At 38.4% G+C, this 18,954-nt stretch overlaps 1 protein-coding gene and 1 pseudogene across 1 annotated transcript; both read right to left on the bottom strand.

The window, feature by feature from the left end:
- Positions 1–1,632: 1,632 nt before the first annotated feature.
- Positions 1,633–2,595, bottom strand: LOC133805002 (cytochrome f-like; annotated as a pseudogene).
- Positions 2,596–2,676: 81 nt separating this feature from the next.
- Positions 2,677–3,407, bottom strand: LOC133806455 (chloroplast envelope membrane protein-like). The gene has a single exon (XM_062244554.1). It carries the CDS (start codon positions 3,405–3,407, stop codon positions 2,814–2,816), a length of 594 nt encoding a protein of 197 aa, XP_062100538.1. The 3' UTR covers positions 2,677–2,813.
- Between the last annotated feature and the right edge of the window lie 15,547 nt (positions 3,408–18,954).

Below are 18,954 nucleotides of genomic sequence, written 5' to 3'. Positions count from 1 at the left end.
TGATATTATCACCAGTATTCGATACTGGGTCATTCATATCATTACTATACCTTCCCTATTCATTGTGGGTTGGTTATTCGTCAGCACGAGTTTAGCTTACGATGTATTTGGAAGTCCCCGTCCAAACGAGTATTTTACAAAGAATCAACAAGGAATTCCATTAATAACGGGCCGCTTTGATTCTTTGGAACAACTCGATGAATTTAGTAGATCTTTTTAGGAGGCACAAATGACTTTAGATAAAACCTATCCAATTTTTACTGTGCGATGGTTAGCTGTTCACGGACAAGCTGTACCTACCGTTTCTTTTTTGGGGTCAATATCAGCAATGCAGTTCATCCAACGATAAACCTAATCCGAATCATAGAGCTACGACACAATCAAACCCAAATGAACAAAATGTTGAATTGAATCATACCAGTCTCTACTGGGGGTTATTACTCATTTTTGTACTTGCTGTTTTATTTTCCAATTATTTCTTCAATTAAAAAAAAAGAGAAGAATAGGAAATAATAGTAGGAATTCTCTTATCCCATTCGGAAGGATATCATCTCATAATTATCTATGGCTATTTATGTCTCTAGCATGACCACCTGATGAAATGTGGAGGAAAGTAGGATAAATGGCTGATACTACTGGAAGGATTCCTCTTTGGATAATAGGTACTGTAGTTGGTATTCTTGTGATCGGTTTAATCGTTATTTTCTTTTATGGTTCATATTCGGGATTAGGTTCTTCCCTTTAGTAATTGGGTAAACTGAGTTGTAGATAGGACATGAAAGCGTAAGAACTCAACGGAATCCCCCTCGAAGAAGACAAAGAAAGAGGGGGTAGGTCCCGTTGAGCTCTTAATAATCATAATATTTTATTCGTCTAAATGATAAAAAAAAAATATTTTTTTCTTTCTGATGTTTCAAAAAACTCCATTTTCGTTTTTTATGATATTTTTAGAAAATTAACTTATATTACTTGATTCAGAACATCTGTTCCTCGATAGTATCCGTCCATACTTTAATTTATGGAATAAATCTAAAAAAGGGGTTATGATAAACGTAGAAAAAAAATGGAAACTATGAGACGAATATGAATCTTTAACGAATGGGATCAAGAATGATTATTATTTCGACACAAGAAAGGGTTGTGGAAAATTCCTTTTCTTGTGTCAAAGACTAGGAATACAAAAAATTCCTTTTCGAATTAGAATGCTTTCTTCCTCTCATTCATTTTTTTGATACTTTGGTTTCTATTTTCTGCTTATTTATCATATGGTTAGTGTTGAGTTAAATAGGATTCTAGATCTAGTAGAATAGAAAACTATTGATTCATTCTATGGAATTTTAAATGGCATTTAAATCAAACAATAGTGACACAATCATACCGCTTCAGTTCGGTTTTTATTGAAAAAAATAAAGAAATAAATAAGTAAAGTCAAATAGTCTTCTTCACAGTATACATACTATAACTAGTAATGCGTTCCAAGTAATTCTCAAAATATGATATGATATAAGATAGAAAAAGAATATAAACAAGCCTAAAGACTTTTCAGAATTTTTTTGATAGAATTCCATACCATAACAGATTTTCCAACAAAAATCGGAGTTCTTTTTAGAGCTTGGTATTGAATCTGTGGATCTAGAAATTCATTTCGGACAATTGAACCTTTTCAAACTGTTTCTTTTTAAGAACCAAAAATATTTGTGCCAAAATAATCGATGCCAAGAAGAGCAAAAGGCCTTGTACACGTAGTGGATCTTGAAGTACTATTTCTACATCGCCTTAACCAAATCCACCCACATTAGGATTACTCGTTAATGGTTGATCCAGTTTGATGGATTTTCCCTCTGAAACAAGAAGTTCGGGTCTTAGAGGAATAATATCAACCACTTGACGTCCATCAGATGCCTCCACTACGGTTATTTCGTATCCCCCTTTTTCTTTTCGTATGATTTTGCTTACTATACTCGCCGCTGTAGCATTATAAACATTATTGTTACTCTTGCTCCCGTCGGGATAAATCTGACCCCTTCCTCTGTTCCCGCCTACATAGATGGGATATTTTAAGAAATGAACGTCTTTATTAGTAGCGAGGTCTGGGGAAAGAATAGGAAATGTGATTTCACTATATTTTTGACCAAGAACGGGACTTATCACAAGAATATTTTTTTTAGTGGGGTGATAGCTCTGAAAAGACAGATTGCCCATCTTCTCTTTAATCTCGGGCGAAATACGGTCGGGAGGGGCTAATTCAAACCCCTCAGGTAAAATAAGAACAGCACCCACATTCAAGGCTCCTTTTTTACCATTAGCAAGAGCTTGTTTCAATTGCAGATCATAAGGAATTCGAACAACTGCTTTAAATACAGTATCGGGCAGTACCGCTTGTGGAACCTCGATATCTACGGGCTTGTTAGCTAAATGACAATTGGCACATACAATATGGTCTGTCACTTCTCGTGGATTTTCATAACCATGTTGGGCAAAAATGGGATATGCATTTGAAATGGGTACCCTGGTTATTATATATATTAATAGTGATACGGAAATGAATCGAATAATCTATTCCTTTATCCAAGAAAAGGTATTTCTAGCTTGCATGGTCTAATCATTTATCCTGAAAATTTCTACAATAAAATTAGATAAGTCACTAGTATAGTTCCCTATCTATGATTTTGCTATTTAGATTTACTGAAATAATTTTACTGGAATATTGAAGGAATCTCCCAGGTGGGTAGAAATAATAAGTACAGTTTTGACTGTTTTGCTAATGTACAAAGTAACAAACATTATATATAATTTGATCGGTCGATCATTTTTCAATCATTCATTGAATGATAAATCACTACAAGTGACAGAGATACACAATTTAAATAACGAAAGATCCGATATTTAAAAATTGTATCTAAAATAACTGGAAAAGTAGAAACAAGACCGGATATAATTTGTTCATTATGAGCAAATCCAAAATCTTTGTAGATAGAGCCAATCATTAGTTCCCAACCATGGGGTGAATGGAATCTTACACATAAATCAGTTAATAAAAGAATAGAAATTTTTTTTACTGTGTCACTTAAATTATATAGAAATTCTTGAAGACAAGAGTTAAGAAAAATAAGTTCTTCATTACCTAGAATAGAATAAACACTTAGAATAAGGAAAGAAATTAGATTTGTTGAGAAATGTAAAATCGTATGGATACGGCCTTCATTGTCCATCTTGATCAATTGGATCATTTCTTTGTAAACTCCAACGTGAAACTTTTGTAACTGCCTTTCCGGGTAGTCCTTTATCATTTCGTCGAAGAAGGAGAGTTCTTTTAATTCTATGAATTTTTTGAGAATATTCTTTTCTTGAATATCATTCAAAAAAAAATCGGAGGAGCTCGCGACATTCTTCTTTGCGGGTGCCATGATTCAGATCGTCTGACGATAGAGCGACCTATTAGTAGGTGACCTAAGATGGATTCTAGCTATGGTTGTAGAGGTACGGGAGATCAAAAGGTTTAATTTGTTTACTTTCGAAATTTGAAAGTTTATACGAGCTAGGCTTTGCCCTAGCTTCAACGTGTGATCCCACGCGGGATCCTAGGCAACACGCCTCGATTTCTTAAAATTCCCAAATCCTTCAGGATTCGCGTGTCAGAGCCGTCAGACCCACTACTTTCTTTTTGAAAATGGTTTAATGCAAAACTGCCTAAGGAATCGTAACCTCTAAGCTATCCAGGATTAAACCAAAAACCCCTTCGGCTTCTACACCCGAAACAGCTATTCAAACCGATTTACCATTAGAATTTTCTCAAAAAACCCAAAAAATTGCCCAGATTTATGAGTACCTTATTTCTAAATGAGTCTGATTTCTTTCATTTAGCCTAAACCGAATCCTATTTCTTATTTACACTCAGACATAGCCTAAACGATATTGAGCAATGAGCATTTTTTGAAGTAAGAAACTCACTGCAAAATAAATAATTGAAAAAATTCAAACCAGGTGGGGAAATACTTATAGAGTATATGTTCGTTCAAAGAAGATATTGATATGTCCACAGGAAGCTCCTTGAAAGCTTTTGAAAGTTTGAAAGGCGATGAAGGTTTTTGGGAAATGTTGGAGAAGAAAAAAGGAAACTTTGTTTTTTTTTTTAAAAGAATTTTTTTTTAATGCAAAGGTGGTGAGGTTTCAGGACTGATCATCCTATTTATACGTAAACTATGGGAATTAATTTAGGTCATCCGATTGGGTTAGCTCAAGATCCAAAGGCCTAGATTTAATGAACCATATGGCGGCAAAAAGTTGACAGGACAATTATCACAGTCCTTAAAACTTGAACAGACGCCAATTGCAGGCAGTCACGTGTCCAGTACTTGAGTAGTGGGCAGGCACGATTTTACATGGCAGAAGCCTAAAAGCCCCTACTGTGCATGTCAAAAAGTGACGACATCAAGCATGAGCAGGAGTGTAACACCCTGGATAACCAAGACCATTACACTGTGTAGTTAAAATAGCGCAGGACTTGCTAATAAAGTCATTTTATTAAAAATGTGATCCTAAGGTAAACAATTGGATTAGGGTTAAAAGATTTTGATCATAAACAGTTAATTTTTCATTAAAATACATGTTTGGAACATGGGATCCCAGAAACTGGGTTTAAGTGTTAATTTACAAACTCTCAAATTATATATAATCAGTGGCCATTCTAATGGAAAAATACAAGTTTTAGGCTTTTGTCCCTGTGCTTCCCTCAGCCATGGTGGACGAGCAGCTGACAATGTACACCTCGCCCCCAGAGCTCTCCAACTCATGGTTGATCTAGCTTACCCTTGCCTTTACCTGCACCACGTAGCACCCGTGAGCTAAGGCCCAACAAGAAAACCAAAACAACAATCACATGTAACAATATGAATATTCAATCAAGCTTATCTCATATAAACATAAAATAGAGTACATATATTCAATTAATCAATGATAATCACATAATCTCAAGTAATCAGGGTTGGCACCCTTAGGCTGATCCCCTTGTTGATCTAGCTGGCCCCGGCTTGCTTAGGCCGGGCCACGCTCAATATGTTTACCATTAGCCTCGACTCCCTTAGGGCGATCTTCCTTGTATGAAAAATCAATCTTACAAACACATAATACAAACAATCAATATTTGGGAATCTCAGTCCCATTCACAACCACACCGGGTGCAATTTTCTTACCTTGAATTCCGAGCAGAGATAATAGAGCAATCTCGAGCACGATCCTTAGTCCTAAGCCTTGGCGATAAACCTAGTCACAGTGGCCAATGGGTAATTGTTAACTTCCAATCCAAATAAATTCTCAGGAGATAAAAACTAGCCTCCGGGACCTCAAGTTCTACTAAACTGGGTAGAAGAAATTGTCCCGAGCGCCTAGGTTCGAGCCCCCGAGCCTTACCAAACCTAGAAACCAACCTAAGGCAAAAATCCCTAGGCAGGCCGCGACCTAGCCCCAAGGGTCGCAACTTGCCCCCAAGTCAGAGGCTATACCCCCAAGCCTCAAGGGGAGGCAGGCCGCGACTTGCCTCTTAAGGTCGCAGCGCGTCCCCAAGTCAGAGAGCATACCCAGGCCCTTTTGGGCACATGCGTCGTGGCGCCCCCTTCAAACCCATTAATTATGGGTTTTCTTCACACTTCTCCTAGCCAAATTTCCCCAGAATTCAACTCAGAAGAACCTCCCAACCAAAGCAAGTTTTAGCTACAAATCTAAGACTTTTAATCATCCAATTAAACACAAAATCACAACAATGAATATAGAAGTTTCTACCCCAAATGGTCAGTTATTTATTACCCAAAACCCAGTCTAATTCCACACCAATACCAAAATTTCTTGACATGACCAGTGGTAAGGAACTTACCTCAATTATGATTGAATTTCCTCAAGCTACAACCTCCAATCTTTGAGCTTAAGTCCCAGCTAAACCCCCTGGTTTCTAAAGCTTCAATTCCTCCAAATTCCCTCCAAAAGTCCAGCTTCAAGCTTAAACTTTTCTGCCCCTTTCTTTTCTTCCCTTAGCTTCAAAGTGTAAAGAGAGTGAGAGAGAGAATCGTGAGGGGGAAGGAGAGTGAAAACCGAGAGTGTCTACTACTTCTAAATTAATCCTAAGTGTTTGCTGAGTATATCCTTTCCCTAACTAAAGACTCTTTTGTCCCTCAAGCCTACTAATCCTCTAAGAGTACCAAAGGGTAAAATTGTAATTTCACTCCCGATTCCCGCTAATTCCTCTCAAGTGTTCCTACTATTAAATAATTAACCTCGTCGTGTCCCATTAATTACCAATATACTTATTCAATATCTAATAAATCCCAAAATATTCTCCAATTTCCCAAAAATACCCTAGGCTCCCATCGAGCCGGGTATTAAACCCCGCTGTGACTATTTCGCTAATCCGCTCACTAGGACCGTCTCGAGCCATATACTGCAAATATATCCACATAATAATGTGGTATCAATAATTTATCACAAATAATCACATTTATGCCCTCTACGGGCCAAAATTATAGATATGCCCTTATAAGCTATAAATGGCCCACATGCATATCTAATGTTCATAAATATGCATATAATATATCCATATAATCATATTAATCATGCATGCCACATAATCATGCATTTAATTATCTAATCACACATATACCAATTATGCCCTCCAAGCATGCTAATCAAGGCTCTTAAGCCTTATTAGTGAATTTTGGGTCGTTATAAGGAGCTTGGGGGGTAAATGTTATACCCTGAAATTAGCACGAGTTCAATTACTCAGCTCGGGTACAGCTGGCAGATGAATATGTGGAAAAATAGCCAAATAGAATATCTGGCTAACAGTGATGTGAATAGCTCGAGTTTAGAGGTTGGACAGCACGATGCACAGGTTATTATCAAACCGCCTCTCAGGATAGCAAGTAAGTTCGAGACTTATAATAACCAGATCCAACTTTGGGCGCTCTGAACTTACTATGAGCTAGAGTTCAGATAGTCGTTGAACACGAGCTCGGGTGAGATATTCAGCTCATGGAAACTTGGAAAGAACACATACTGAAGGATCCCAAGAGATTTGGAGACTCCTTATACGCTCATTAATGCCCAGGCTGTATCACATATCTATCATTTATTATCCGAGATAGTAGGAGTATATTCTATTATGTTATCAAATGATATCCCAATGAAAATGGGAATAATCTATATTAAATAGATACCTTATTTATTCACACGGTTTATTCATGCGGTTACCCAAACCTGTCCATGAAATTCCCCTATAAGTATTAGGAATATTGGACAGCAAAAGGGGACCCATTTTTGTATTACCGAAACTCTGCAGAAATAGAGAGAGAAACATAATAATATTGACTCGTGGACTAGGTGGATTTTAACCACTGAACCACGTAAAAGTTGTGCGTTCTTGAGAGACTGTTTACTATTTCATTACGGTTTATAATCTAGCACTAATCTACCCGTTTCATATCTTAATACACTGTTGGCGAAAAACCACGTCAACACTCACAAACCACATTTTGTTCATATTTAGGTACCGAATATGCCAAGGAGGACCCTGGCGATTTTGAGATTATGGACATCGAGTCCACCATGACTTGGACCAAGCTTTCCAACATGTTGAAAGCCCATCAACTATCACCAAACATCAACTTCTTTATCCCGACCTGCGGCTGCTGTGCGCATAATCCCCAGAAGGGCTTGTAGCTTTTAGTGATTCTATGATCAGATCTGGGGGTGTCTTGCCACTCCATCCCATATTTGTGAAGGTACTTAACTACTTTGAACTAGCGTCTCTCCAGTCGTCCCCTAACTCATGGGTCATATTGAGTTGTTTATATGTTTTGTACAGGCAAGTAAACCAGCGTGGACCCTCGATGAAGGAGGTTCATCATCTGTTTACTTTGAGGGCGAACCCATCAGCCCCTGGCTTCTGCCGATACAAAAGGTCATGGCCCTCACAGGGTACCCCCTCGTGGAGGGTTTTATCTCCCATCAGATTTCGTGGACGAACGACTTTTTCTTTTGTAGAGTCCCAGAATATTTACTTAACTAGCTAGATAGTAGTAGTAGTAGTTAGTATTATTTTGTAGTATGTTAGATTTTGTGGATTTTGGTTCAAGTCGGGACTTAGTTGGAAACTCATAGCAATAGTTATGAATTTTATAAGTTTAACCTATAGTTTAAGAATATTAATTATAACATAAGGTTTGATTAATATTGCTGGTCCTAGGTGTATTATTTATTATAACCTAAGATTTAGATAGTGCTAATAAGAATATGACACTTGTCATAAGCATGATTATTAGGGAATTAGAGTTTGTTATTTTATGGTTAAGAAATTTGTGAATTAGGTTGTTATTTAGATAATTGAATAGATTTTCCCGTAACTTTAGGGTAATGTAACTTCTGACCTATTTTTGACATAGTTATATTATGAATTTCGAAAAATAGTATTACTATAAAGTTGTAGATAATTGAATTATCTTTCTAACGGTATAAAGATGGTCTAAATCGAAGTTCTACAACTCTAGTTATATTGATTTTACTACATGTGAGTTTAGAGTTACGAGATTTAGGAAGTTAGAAGTTAGGATTCTTTTTTTTTTTTTTTTTAAATTTTTAAAACAAGCTTTGACTCCTTAGACCTACCTCTGAATGATTTGATCGAGTCCTAAGCCTTTGATTGACGAATATTCAAATAATTTCAATTAAATTCATTATTTTTATTCAAAGCCAAAAAGAAGATTTTTATTCCTAGAACTCTATAAATAAGACTTAGAACCCAGCCCTTCTCCTCACTCTTCAGTTGTGATCAGACTCCAAGGTGCTAGTACTACCAAAGAGTGATAAACACTTGGGTTGGGAAAAAGCTTTGCCATTCTTAAGCTTTATAAAATACTTGGGAAGTGAGGTTTAGTGTATTTCGGTATTGGAGTTAGACTAATCCATAAGGTCAACTAAGGTACTATATTCTTTAAGTCCAATTCTTTAAAACTATTTAGTTTTCTTTAGTTCCTTTTATTCAGATCCTAACTTTCGTTAATGGTTCTTGAAACTTAAGTTCTTTCTTGGTAAGTTTCTTCTTGATGGTTTACTTTCCACACTCATTCTTTATTCTTTAGAAATACTCACCATTTGTATTGTTGGTTTTAGGAGTGTTCCAAACCCCGTCCTTGTTCTCATATCCCGGTGTTGGTAAGGAAAATATGATAGATTTTATGTGCTTATATGTTATGTTATGTTATGTTATATGTTTATGCTATAATATGTATATGTATGATATGTTTTAGTTCTTGGGTATATGTTTTGTTTAGATAACAAGCATATAATTTGTTTAGAAAACAAATAACTTGTTTAGATAACAAGTCCCAATAGTATATTCCTTGGGCATATGATTTGTTTGGATAACAAGCCCCATAAATTTATATGACTTGTTTAGATAACTAGCCCTGTAGAATTATGGGCATATGATTGCCTAGCTAGCAAGCCCCTACATGTATGATGTCCATTGTAATAGATATTTTTGTAGCCATATGTTTTATAGTGTATGCTTATGATATATGATATATGTTTTAGATAGTCTTATGTTCTTTTATAGTATTTGATGTAGTCTTATGCTTATGTTTGCGATGTATGTTTTGTTTTTAGTAGATTTTTCTTGTCGGGAATTAAGCTCATTCCTTTATTTTAGTGTGATGCAAGAAAATGATTATGTAGGCGGAAGGATTCTTGGTAGCATGGCATGTGTGTTGAGGATGAATGAAATTGATGGGCTGCGTGTCGATCGAGGATGACGTTTATTTTCGTCTTTTGAAATATGTCTCTTTTGTAATTCCGCATTCAACTTTTTTTTTTTGAACTTGTTTTTAAAGTTATGTTTTATGTTTTGTAAACAATGGGATCCCATACCATATCACATTTTATTTTACATTTTTAATAAAGGCATGCTATTTCTTATATTTTGGGTATTCAATAAAGGCATGTTATTTCTTATGTTTGTATCGAAATAGTAGCTATGTCTAGTAGTTTTAATGGTCCAAGGTCTTAGAAGTAGTTGGGTCATTACATCTTTACTGCTAGCGTGTCTACACAACATACCCATTTCAGCCAGTCAAGTAGGCTCGTTGTTTTCTACCCCTTTTTTATTTTTACCTTTATCTTTTTTAGGACTTGCCCTACTAAATTATTTTTTTTCTTTTGTTTTCAGGCCGTGAGGGGGTAGATGGTCCTATCTTGGGTCCTGAGAAATTTGAGCGTGTAACAAGGATCCTGGTCGTGCCATCCACTTGCAAGCAGGCCAGTAGTCTTTTCACTGAGGGCAACCTCCATTCATTTGGGTTGTTGTCTCTTGATTAGATGATTTCCTTGTGTTCTATCTCATCCACACTTTCTGATCCGGAGGGTGCGGATGATGACAACGATGAAGACTACCACTATTCTGATGACAATGTGATAGATACAGAGGATGAGGTTGAGGTGGATTCAGAGAATTACTCATGCTTAAGGTCCTTGACTAATAGGGACAAGAAAGGTGCATATGATGGATGCATTGATGATGTTACTGTTGGGGTTTTATGCCCTAATTAAAACCCAATTTCTTTGTAATCTCATTTATTATCAATAAAATAATAGAATCATTTTTTGACTTGGTCAATCACTTTGCTCACATATTTTATTTTCATGATTATTTGTTTAATATAAGCTTCTATTAAATCCTGAGCATATAACTAATCGTATTTATAGTGACGTAATCACAGCGGAATATAAATATGATTATATGTTCAAAATAAGTTAGTCCTAAGATTATTCTGTGCACATGATTTGCATTGATTTACCAATCTACGATATGATCTACTTACACATTGTAGTGTTATGTTCTTTCCAGAACATTAGCAAAGTAGATAAGACCGGGTGTATTTGTTACATCGGGCTGAATTAATATTGACAGTAGATAGGATAAGTAAACATACAGTTATTATCTATTCTAGTCATATCATATAGTTGACCATAGGTCAATTGAATCTCAATTATGAGTGGTTAGTATTCTAACTGATTGTATTATTTTAGTTCTTTGACTTGTTCGTTACCAGCTTACCCTACGGACTGGCCCATACTTACATCTTGGGAAATCGGTAGTATAATTGAGTGGGAGCATAAATCATAGATATGAACATCTATAGCTTCTGATGAAGAAGTGAAATGATGGTTTCCTTTTAGTTTGGTTCAAGGTGCTAAATGATAGAGATCTCATTTGAGTAATTAATATTAGTTTACTGAAATATCATTTACAAGGAAATAAGTGTTTTAAAGATAAAATACAATGAAGGGTAAAATGGTATTTTAGTCTCATCTCATTATAGACCGTCTATAGAGGATTGAGTGACAATTATGGTTGTAAAAATGGATATTAATAACGTATCTATATTGCTTATAAGCGTTTTATGAATTCAAAGAGTGCAATTCCAAGTCTTTAGTGGAGTCACGAGGAATTAATAAGATAGTAAATTTATTTGTTAGATTTATGATAACTTATTGGAGCTTGATTTCATAGGCCCATGGTCCCCACTGTACCTTGGATAAAATCATCTAGATAGTCTCAATTAATTGATTTAATTATCAATTAGAATTATCAAAGTTGACTAGGTCAATTTTGGATAGTTTCACAGAGTTATGTAATTTAGAGAAGAAAAGAGAAATTAGAGCAGATTTATTAATTAAGATAAATTTGTATCTAAATTAATAAATAAGTTTAAATCAAGGTTCAAATAATAAATAATAAATTTTATAAAGGATGTAAATAATTATTTAATTAATTAAATCAATAGAAAATAATACATGCCTTGATTTTAAGTCCAACATGCTTATAATTAAATGGAAATTTAACGGGCTTAAAGCCCATGATAATTTCAACCTAGGGCTGATATTATCTATTATTTTATTGATTTTTTAATTAAAATAAATGACCTAATTGAGTCTATAAAAGGAATGCTAAGTGAGAGTTGAAACACACTTGTTTCTGAGAAGATCAAAATATCTAGTAGGTTTTAGATTCTCTCTACAGCATAAGTCCTTTTTTAAGCCTCAATATTCTTTTTTCTTCTTCTCTCTGTACCTATCTCATGTGTTGAGAATTTCCCACTCTAGTCTAGGTGATTCTAAGGATAGTTTGGAAGACTGTGAAGAAAATTGAAGAACGGTTCAGATTCTTGGTGATATCCTACGACAGAAAGGATACAAGGGTTAGAACTGAAGGAATGACTCATTCATTTCACTGCGTATAAGGTAAGTGTTCTTATCATTATTTTTGTTTGAATTCAATTTTAGAAACATGTTGTAGGTCATCTTATATTAATATGTTTAATATATGATTTACATGAAAATAAACAAGTTCCTGTATAAGTTTCCCTATAGTTACTTCTTAAATTTTTCCATCGACAATAGGTGACAATTTTATCTTCATTGCTCCTCCTCCTTCTTCCTTTATTCCGAAGAGGAACTTTGTCTTGTCCTCCTTTGACGATGTTCTTCCACTCTCGAGGGCGTACTTCGGACAGAGACCCTCGAATACTTCACTCCCTAGGGAGGTGACTCCTCGCACCTCTGCCCCTATGCTTCTATTGATCAGTCAGGACCCTCCCGGTCCCCTTCTCTATCTAGGCATGCGTCCACAGGTGTGCACGCTTCGCCTCATTGAGCTTAAACCTCCACTCCATGGGGGCATCCTCTGGCGCCCCAGTATGGAGAGGTCGTGAGCCATCATATGAGGAGGATCCTCGAGGTTGAGTGGAAGTCTATGTATGAATTTCCGGACACCAACTTGGATGAGGCTTATTTGCAAGCCTCTATGCAGGTATGCATCAAGACACTTATTATATGCCTTTCAGTTTTGTTAGTGACCGATTGCTGAAGTTCTAGTTTATTTTCTTATTTTTACTTAGGCTACCATCTTGGGACATCGTGTTGTCGCCTCAAGTTCTTCATCAATGCAGTGTTTGCAGTCCGAGCTCGATGTGGCGATGAAGGACCTTTCCTTGGCCAGGACAGAGAAAGATGAGTTGACCGCACAGGTTAGTAATTTGGAGGGCCAGCTTGCTTAGGTGATTCACTAGATTGTTGCTGCAATAGCCAAGGCTGGATCGACCTCCCAATCCAACATCAGGCTTGAAGCCACCATCCAGTCTCTTATTGAGAAAATTAGCGCTCTTGAAGCTGAGCTTGTGAATGCCGAGAATCACATAGTCGAGCGAACATTGCATGCTATATGGAGGACCAACCCCAACGTGAACCTGTCTCCCTTTGGTGACTATGCTATTGAGAAGATTGTTGAATGGAAAGGTTGAGGTAGTAACCCATAGGGCCATCTTCAAGGCTCATCTTTTGTCTTTTCATGAGGGGTGTCGCGTGACTTTCTACCTTCTTTGCATGGAACTTCTTAAGGCCTTTGTTATGTGTGGAACTTTTATGTTTCAGATCCTTTTAAGTTTGCTTTCTAGTGTGGAATTTGTATGTAGCGTCTCAAATTTGCTAATAAGGCTTAGGGCCTTGATTAGTGTGCTGGGAGGGCAATAATTGATTTAATTATACTAATATGTGAATTAAATGATTATGTGATTAGAAATGCATGTTTAGGTGAATTATATATGCATGTGGGCCCCATTTGGTTATTAGGGGCATATATGTAATTTTAGCCTGTTGAGGGCATAAATGTGATATATGTGTGTATTGTGATTGAGACCACGAAGGTGTGGTGATATATTTATGATACACGATCCGAGATGGTCCAAAGGAGAGAATTAGCTAAATAATCACAACGGGGTCGAATACCCGGCTCGGGAGGAGCCTAGGGATATTTTGGGAATAAAGTATATGCTTAGGAATTATCGGGTAACAGGTAGTAGTTTAGCAATTATTTGGGCATGTCGGGATTAGAATGGGGATTTATAGGAACACTCGAGGATTTAGCGGGATTTGGCAATTGACAAGAATGCCCTTGGTTGCACTAAGGGATTAAGGTTACACTTGGGGGCATTTTTTGAAACTTAGGCAATTAAGGGTAGAGTTAAATCAAGATACTAGAACTAATGGGAAGTAGACAGAAACAAGAATTCTCAGCTCTCTCGCTGTTTTACTTAGTTCTCTCTCCTTCTCTTAGACATTTGGAAGTTGAGAAATTGTGGAGGATTTAAGCTAAGGAATTGGAGGCTAGAGGCTTGCTGAGCTTGGGGAGATTTACAGCTTGTGGCAACTGAAGTTAGCTCAGGGCGAAATTGTTACAAAGGTAAGAATTAAAGCAAGTCTTTGTACAAATTTCTCAGTCTTTGTTAGAGTTTTGGGGGTTGGAAACTTGGGTGATTGAAGTTAGCTTATGATGAGGTTTTTGTTGGATTTTTGGATGCTTATACTAGTTTTGTTGTTTGGATATGAATCCTAGGTTGAATTATAGAATTAAGGCTCGGAATTGGTGAGTTTTAGGGAGGTTGGCTTGTGAAATGCATGGGGAAATTCTGGGTTTAGAGGCTCGAGCCGCAACTCTGTTCATCAGGCGCTGCGGCTTGCTTGAACATGGAGGCCTAGGGGCCTTAGAAATTTTCCTAGGCGCCGCGGCGCAAGGCTTAGCATGTTGCAGCCTGTGTCCTCCAGGAAGGAGGGCTTTGCCCTCTGACTAGCAGTGAGCCGCGACCCTTGAGGGCATGCCGCTATGTGTTTAGCCCATTTGCTGTTTTGCTGTATACTGTGGATTGTTATGTTATACGTTATATGTTGAGTTTTCTTGCTAGGCTTCGGCTCACGAGAGCTCTATGGTGCAGGTAAGGGGACATGGAAGGTCGACCACCCATTAGTACGGAGAGTGTGGAGCGATGGGTACATGTTCAACCTACCTGGCTGCCATGGCCAGGGTTATTTTGGGGAAAGTACTATAATGAACTGCTTTGTCGCTTAGGTCGACCGTAATTATATTTTTGAGTTGTAATATATTTTCCAAAAAATATTTTGGGATCCCAACTGTATAACTTTTATGATTTCAATGAATGTCCAAATTTTTATAATTAATGTCATTAAACTAGTTTTATTTCAATTTAGTCACACTTTTAACCTAAAACCTCGATTAGCGAGCTAATGGCACATTTTAACTCATATAGTAACTGCTCTAAGGAAGTAGGGCGTTACAACTTGGTATCAGAGCGTGCCAAGGTTTATGGTTCCTAAAGATCGACCAAACATGTACGCTCAGTGCCAGTGGCAAGCTCGATTCAGGGTTGGTTGGTATTCTATGAAATATATGATTAATTGCTTGTTTAAATGCCCTGTTTGCCTGAATTTATAGATATAGCATGATGAATGTGTTATTATATGCATGATGTTAGGGTATGGCCCCCTTGATTGTTATATGCTATGTGTGATATGTGGACTTGCTTGTTGTGGTTGAATGATGAGATTGGGAGGTGGTTTTGGATGTTGTTATCATGCCTGATGTGCGGCGTCGTTGATTGCAGGCATACCGTAGTAATGCCTCGACAATCAATCAGACTCCGCGGTGATAAGGCTGAGGATGACAATGAGGGTCAGGACCCTCCACCTGCCTTACTGAATTGGCAACAATTATTTGCCGAGATGGAAGCTAGACTTCATCAAACAAAAGAAGAGCTTCGACAGTTAAGGCAATAGGCCCCTCCTCGGGGCATTGGGCTACAGGTCCCACAGGTTGTGGCACTAGTGCCAGCCTAGCCTATTATGGAGAATAGGTGGGGACCTCTGTATGAGAGGTTTAGGAAGCAGCATCCTCCCACCTTTGAGGGTACCCCAGACCCACTGCGGGCATAGCAGTGGATGAACATGATTTCTTCCATCCTAGATTTCATGAGGGTGGAAGGGAATGAGAGAGTAGCCTGCGCCAGCTACATGTTGAGAGAAGATGCCCGCATCTGATGGGATGTTGTGTCTTAAAGAAGGAGTGTGGCAGTCATGACTTGGGAAGAATTCAGAAACATCTTTAATGAGAAGTATTACAGTGTTGTAGTCCGAGCAGCAAAGGTGGACGAGTTTGTTAAGTTGACTCATAACCAGATGACAATTATAGAGTATGCTTTGAAGTTTGACCAGTTAGCGAAGTTCGCGTTGGACTTGGTGCCCATTGACATGGCATAGAAGGATCGATTTGTGCGAGGATTGAACGTTATGATCTCCCGTGATGTTACGATAGCTCTAGATCGAAGAACTACTACTTATGCACATGTAGTGGAGAAGGCCCTTATAGCTGAGGGGGCCAAGGATCAGATTTGGAGAGAAGGCACTACTAGGCGTGATGCTCGGAGGATGGTGCCTCCTTTTTCTGGGTCTAGCTGGGGTAGTGGCCCCAGTGAGCAGAAGAGAAAGGCCCCAGATTCTTTTGTTCCTCTTGGTTTAGATAGGAGGGTATGGGGTGCTTTCAGTGGCTGTCGGGGCGGGGGAGACAACTGGAGGAGTTTCCCAGTGTGTCCTCGGTGCAGACAAAAACATCAGGGAGAGTGCAGGATTAGGGCTTGCTTTACTTGTGGGAGCATTAGTCATATGAGGAAGGACTACCCATAAGTTAGGAAAAAGGAACCAAAGACTGAGGCTAAGGCTAGCCCCTCAGTCGTGATAGGCCAGATTTCTAGTGCTGGTTCTTCTTTTACCGCGTTTATTGACTCAGGGGCTACTTGTTCATTTGTATCAGCTAGAGTGATAGATGTGTCGACTTAGTGATTTTTATGCTAGGGGATTCAGGACTTTATTGCTGACTAGGGAACTGGTAGTCTCTAGGAGATGGGTTAGAGCATTGTCAGTAGAGATAGACATTAGAGAGTTGTTGGTGGACCTAATTGAGTTAGCGATGGATGACTTTGATATGATCCTAGGGATGGATTGGTTATCAAAGTACAAGGTGACAATTGCCTGCAAGCGTAGGATGGTGACCTTTGAACCGGAAGGGGAGGTACCCTTTGTATTCGTGGGCACAGTGAGTGGATCGCGAGTACCTATAATTTTGGTGTTGAAGGCTAGAGACTTAATGCAAGAGGGTTGCATAGGATTTCTAGCGAGCATTGTGGATACTTCTAAGGTTGTTTCGGTTGGACCGAATGAGACCAGATTAGTATGCGAGTTTCCTGATGTGTTTCCTACAGATTTGCCATTGTTTCCACCACACCGAGAGATCGAGTTTGTCATAGAATTGGCGCCAGGGGTGGAGCCAGTATCTTGGACACCTTATAGAATGGCTCTAGTAGAGTTGAAGGAACTAAAGATTTAGTTGTAGGAGTTACTGGATTTGGGATTCATCAAATCGAGTTTTTCTCCATGAGGTGCTCCAGTGTAGTTTGTCAAGAAGAAGGATGGATCCTTAAGGATGTGTATTGAATACAAAGATTTAAACAAGTTGACCATCAAGAATAAGTACCCACTGCCCAGTATCGACGACTTGTTTGACCAAATACAGGGGAAGACATTGTTCTCCAAGATTGACCTTTGGTTAGGCTATCACCAGTTAAGGATTAAAAATGAGGACATACCAAAGACCGCTTTCCGCACAAGGTATGGACATTATGAATTCTTGGTCATGTCCTTTGGATTAACTAATGCCCCAACAACCTTGATGGATTTGATGAATATGGTCTTTAGGGATTATTTGGACAAGTTTGTGATCGTACTCTCAGTCAGAGATAGAACACGAACAACATCTTCGCCTGGTGTTACAACAATTGAGAGAGCATAGGTTATATGCTAAGTTCAGCAAGTGTGAGTTTTGGCTACCCCAAGTAACATTTCTGGGCCATATTGTCAGTAAGGAGGGGATTCTGGTGGACCCAAGTAAGATGGAGGTAGTGAGAGATTGGCCCAGGTTGAGTAGTGTACCAGAGGTGAGGAGCTTTTTGGGATTGGCAGGGCACTATCGACGGTTCATTGAGGGATTCTCCAGGATAGCCACACCATTGATCGAACTAACACGTAAGAAGACTAAGTATGTGTGGACAGATAGGTGTGAGAACAGTTTCAAGGAGTTGAAGTGGCGACTAATCACCGCTCCAGTATTGAGTCTGTCGTCAGACAATGAGAAGTTTGTAGTCTACTGCGATGTTTCCTGATAGGGTTTGGGGTGTGTATTGATGCAAGTGGGTAAGGTAATAGCTTACGTGTTGAGATAGTTGAAGGAGTATAAGCATAGGTATCCCACACATGACCTGGAATTGACAGCGGTGGTATTTGCACTAAAGGTTTGGAGCCATTATTTGTATGGTGAGAAGTGCAAAATATACACTGACCATAAGAGTTTGAAGTACTTCTTTTCTTAGAAGGATCTGAATATGCGCCAGAGGCACTGGCTGGAATTGGTAAAGGATTATGACTGTGATATTCTATACCATCATGGGGAGGCCAATGTGGTGGCCGACACGTTGAGTCAGAAGGGCCAAGGAAAGTTATTCAGTTTGAGGTAAATATCAGATAGGTTAGTTGAAGAGATGACTAGAGTCGATATTGAGTTAGTGGTTGGTCAGCTAGCCAACATCACTCTTCTATCCACGCTCCTTGAAAGGATCAAGGAGGCACACGGGGAGGATCACCAGTTGAAATAGTACACAGAGGGCGTCTTATCCAGAGCGGCTAAAGACTTTTCTATTCCAGAGACGAGGTTGCTGAGGTATAAAGGTCGGATTTGCGTTCCGATGGATTCTAGTATCCGGTGAGAGATTTTAGATGAATCTCATACCACTCCCTACTCTTTACATCGGGGTACGACGAAGATGTACCAAAATTTGAGAACTTTATATTGGTGGCCGGGAATGAAGATGGATGTGGTTGATTATGTGGCCAAGTGTTTGACTTGTTAGCAGGTAAAGGCTGAATATCAGAGGCCAGCGGGGTTGCTGCAGCCTCTAGGGATTCCGGAGTGGAAATGGAAGGATATCTCCATGGAGTTCGTGGTTGGATTATCGA

This window comes from Humulus lupulus, chromosome X (assembly GCF_963169125.1).
Source record: "Humulus lupulus chromosome X, drHumLupu1.1, whole genome shotgun sequence".
Taxonomy (NCBI): Eukaryota; Viridiplantae; Streptophyta; class Magnoliopsida; order Rosales; family Cannabaceae; genus Humulus; species Humulus lupulus.
Note: the sequence above shows the minus strand (reverse complement) of the source record. Positions and strands in the feature narration are given on the sequence as shown.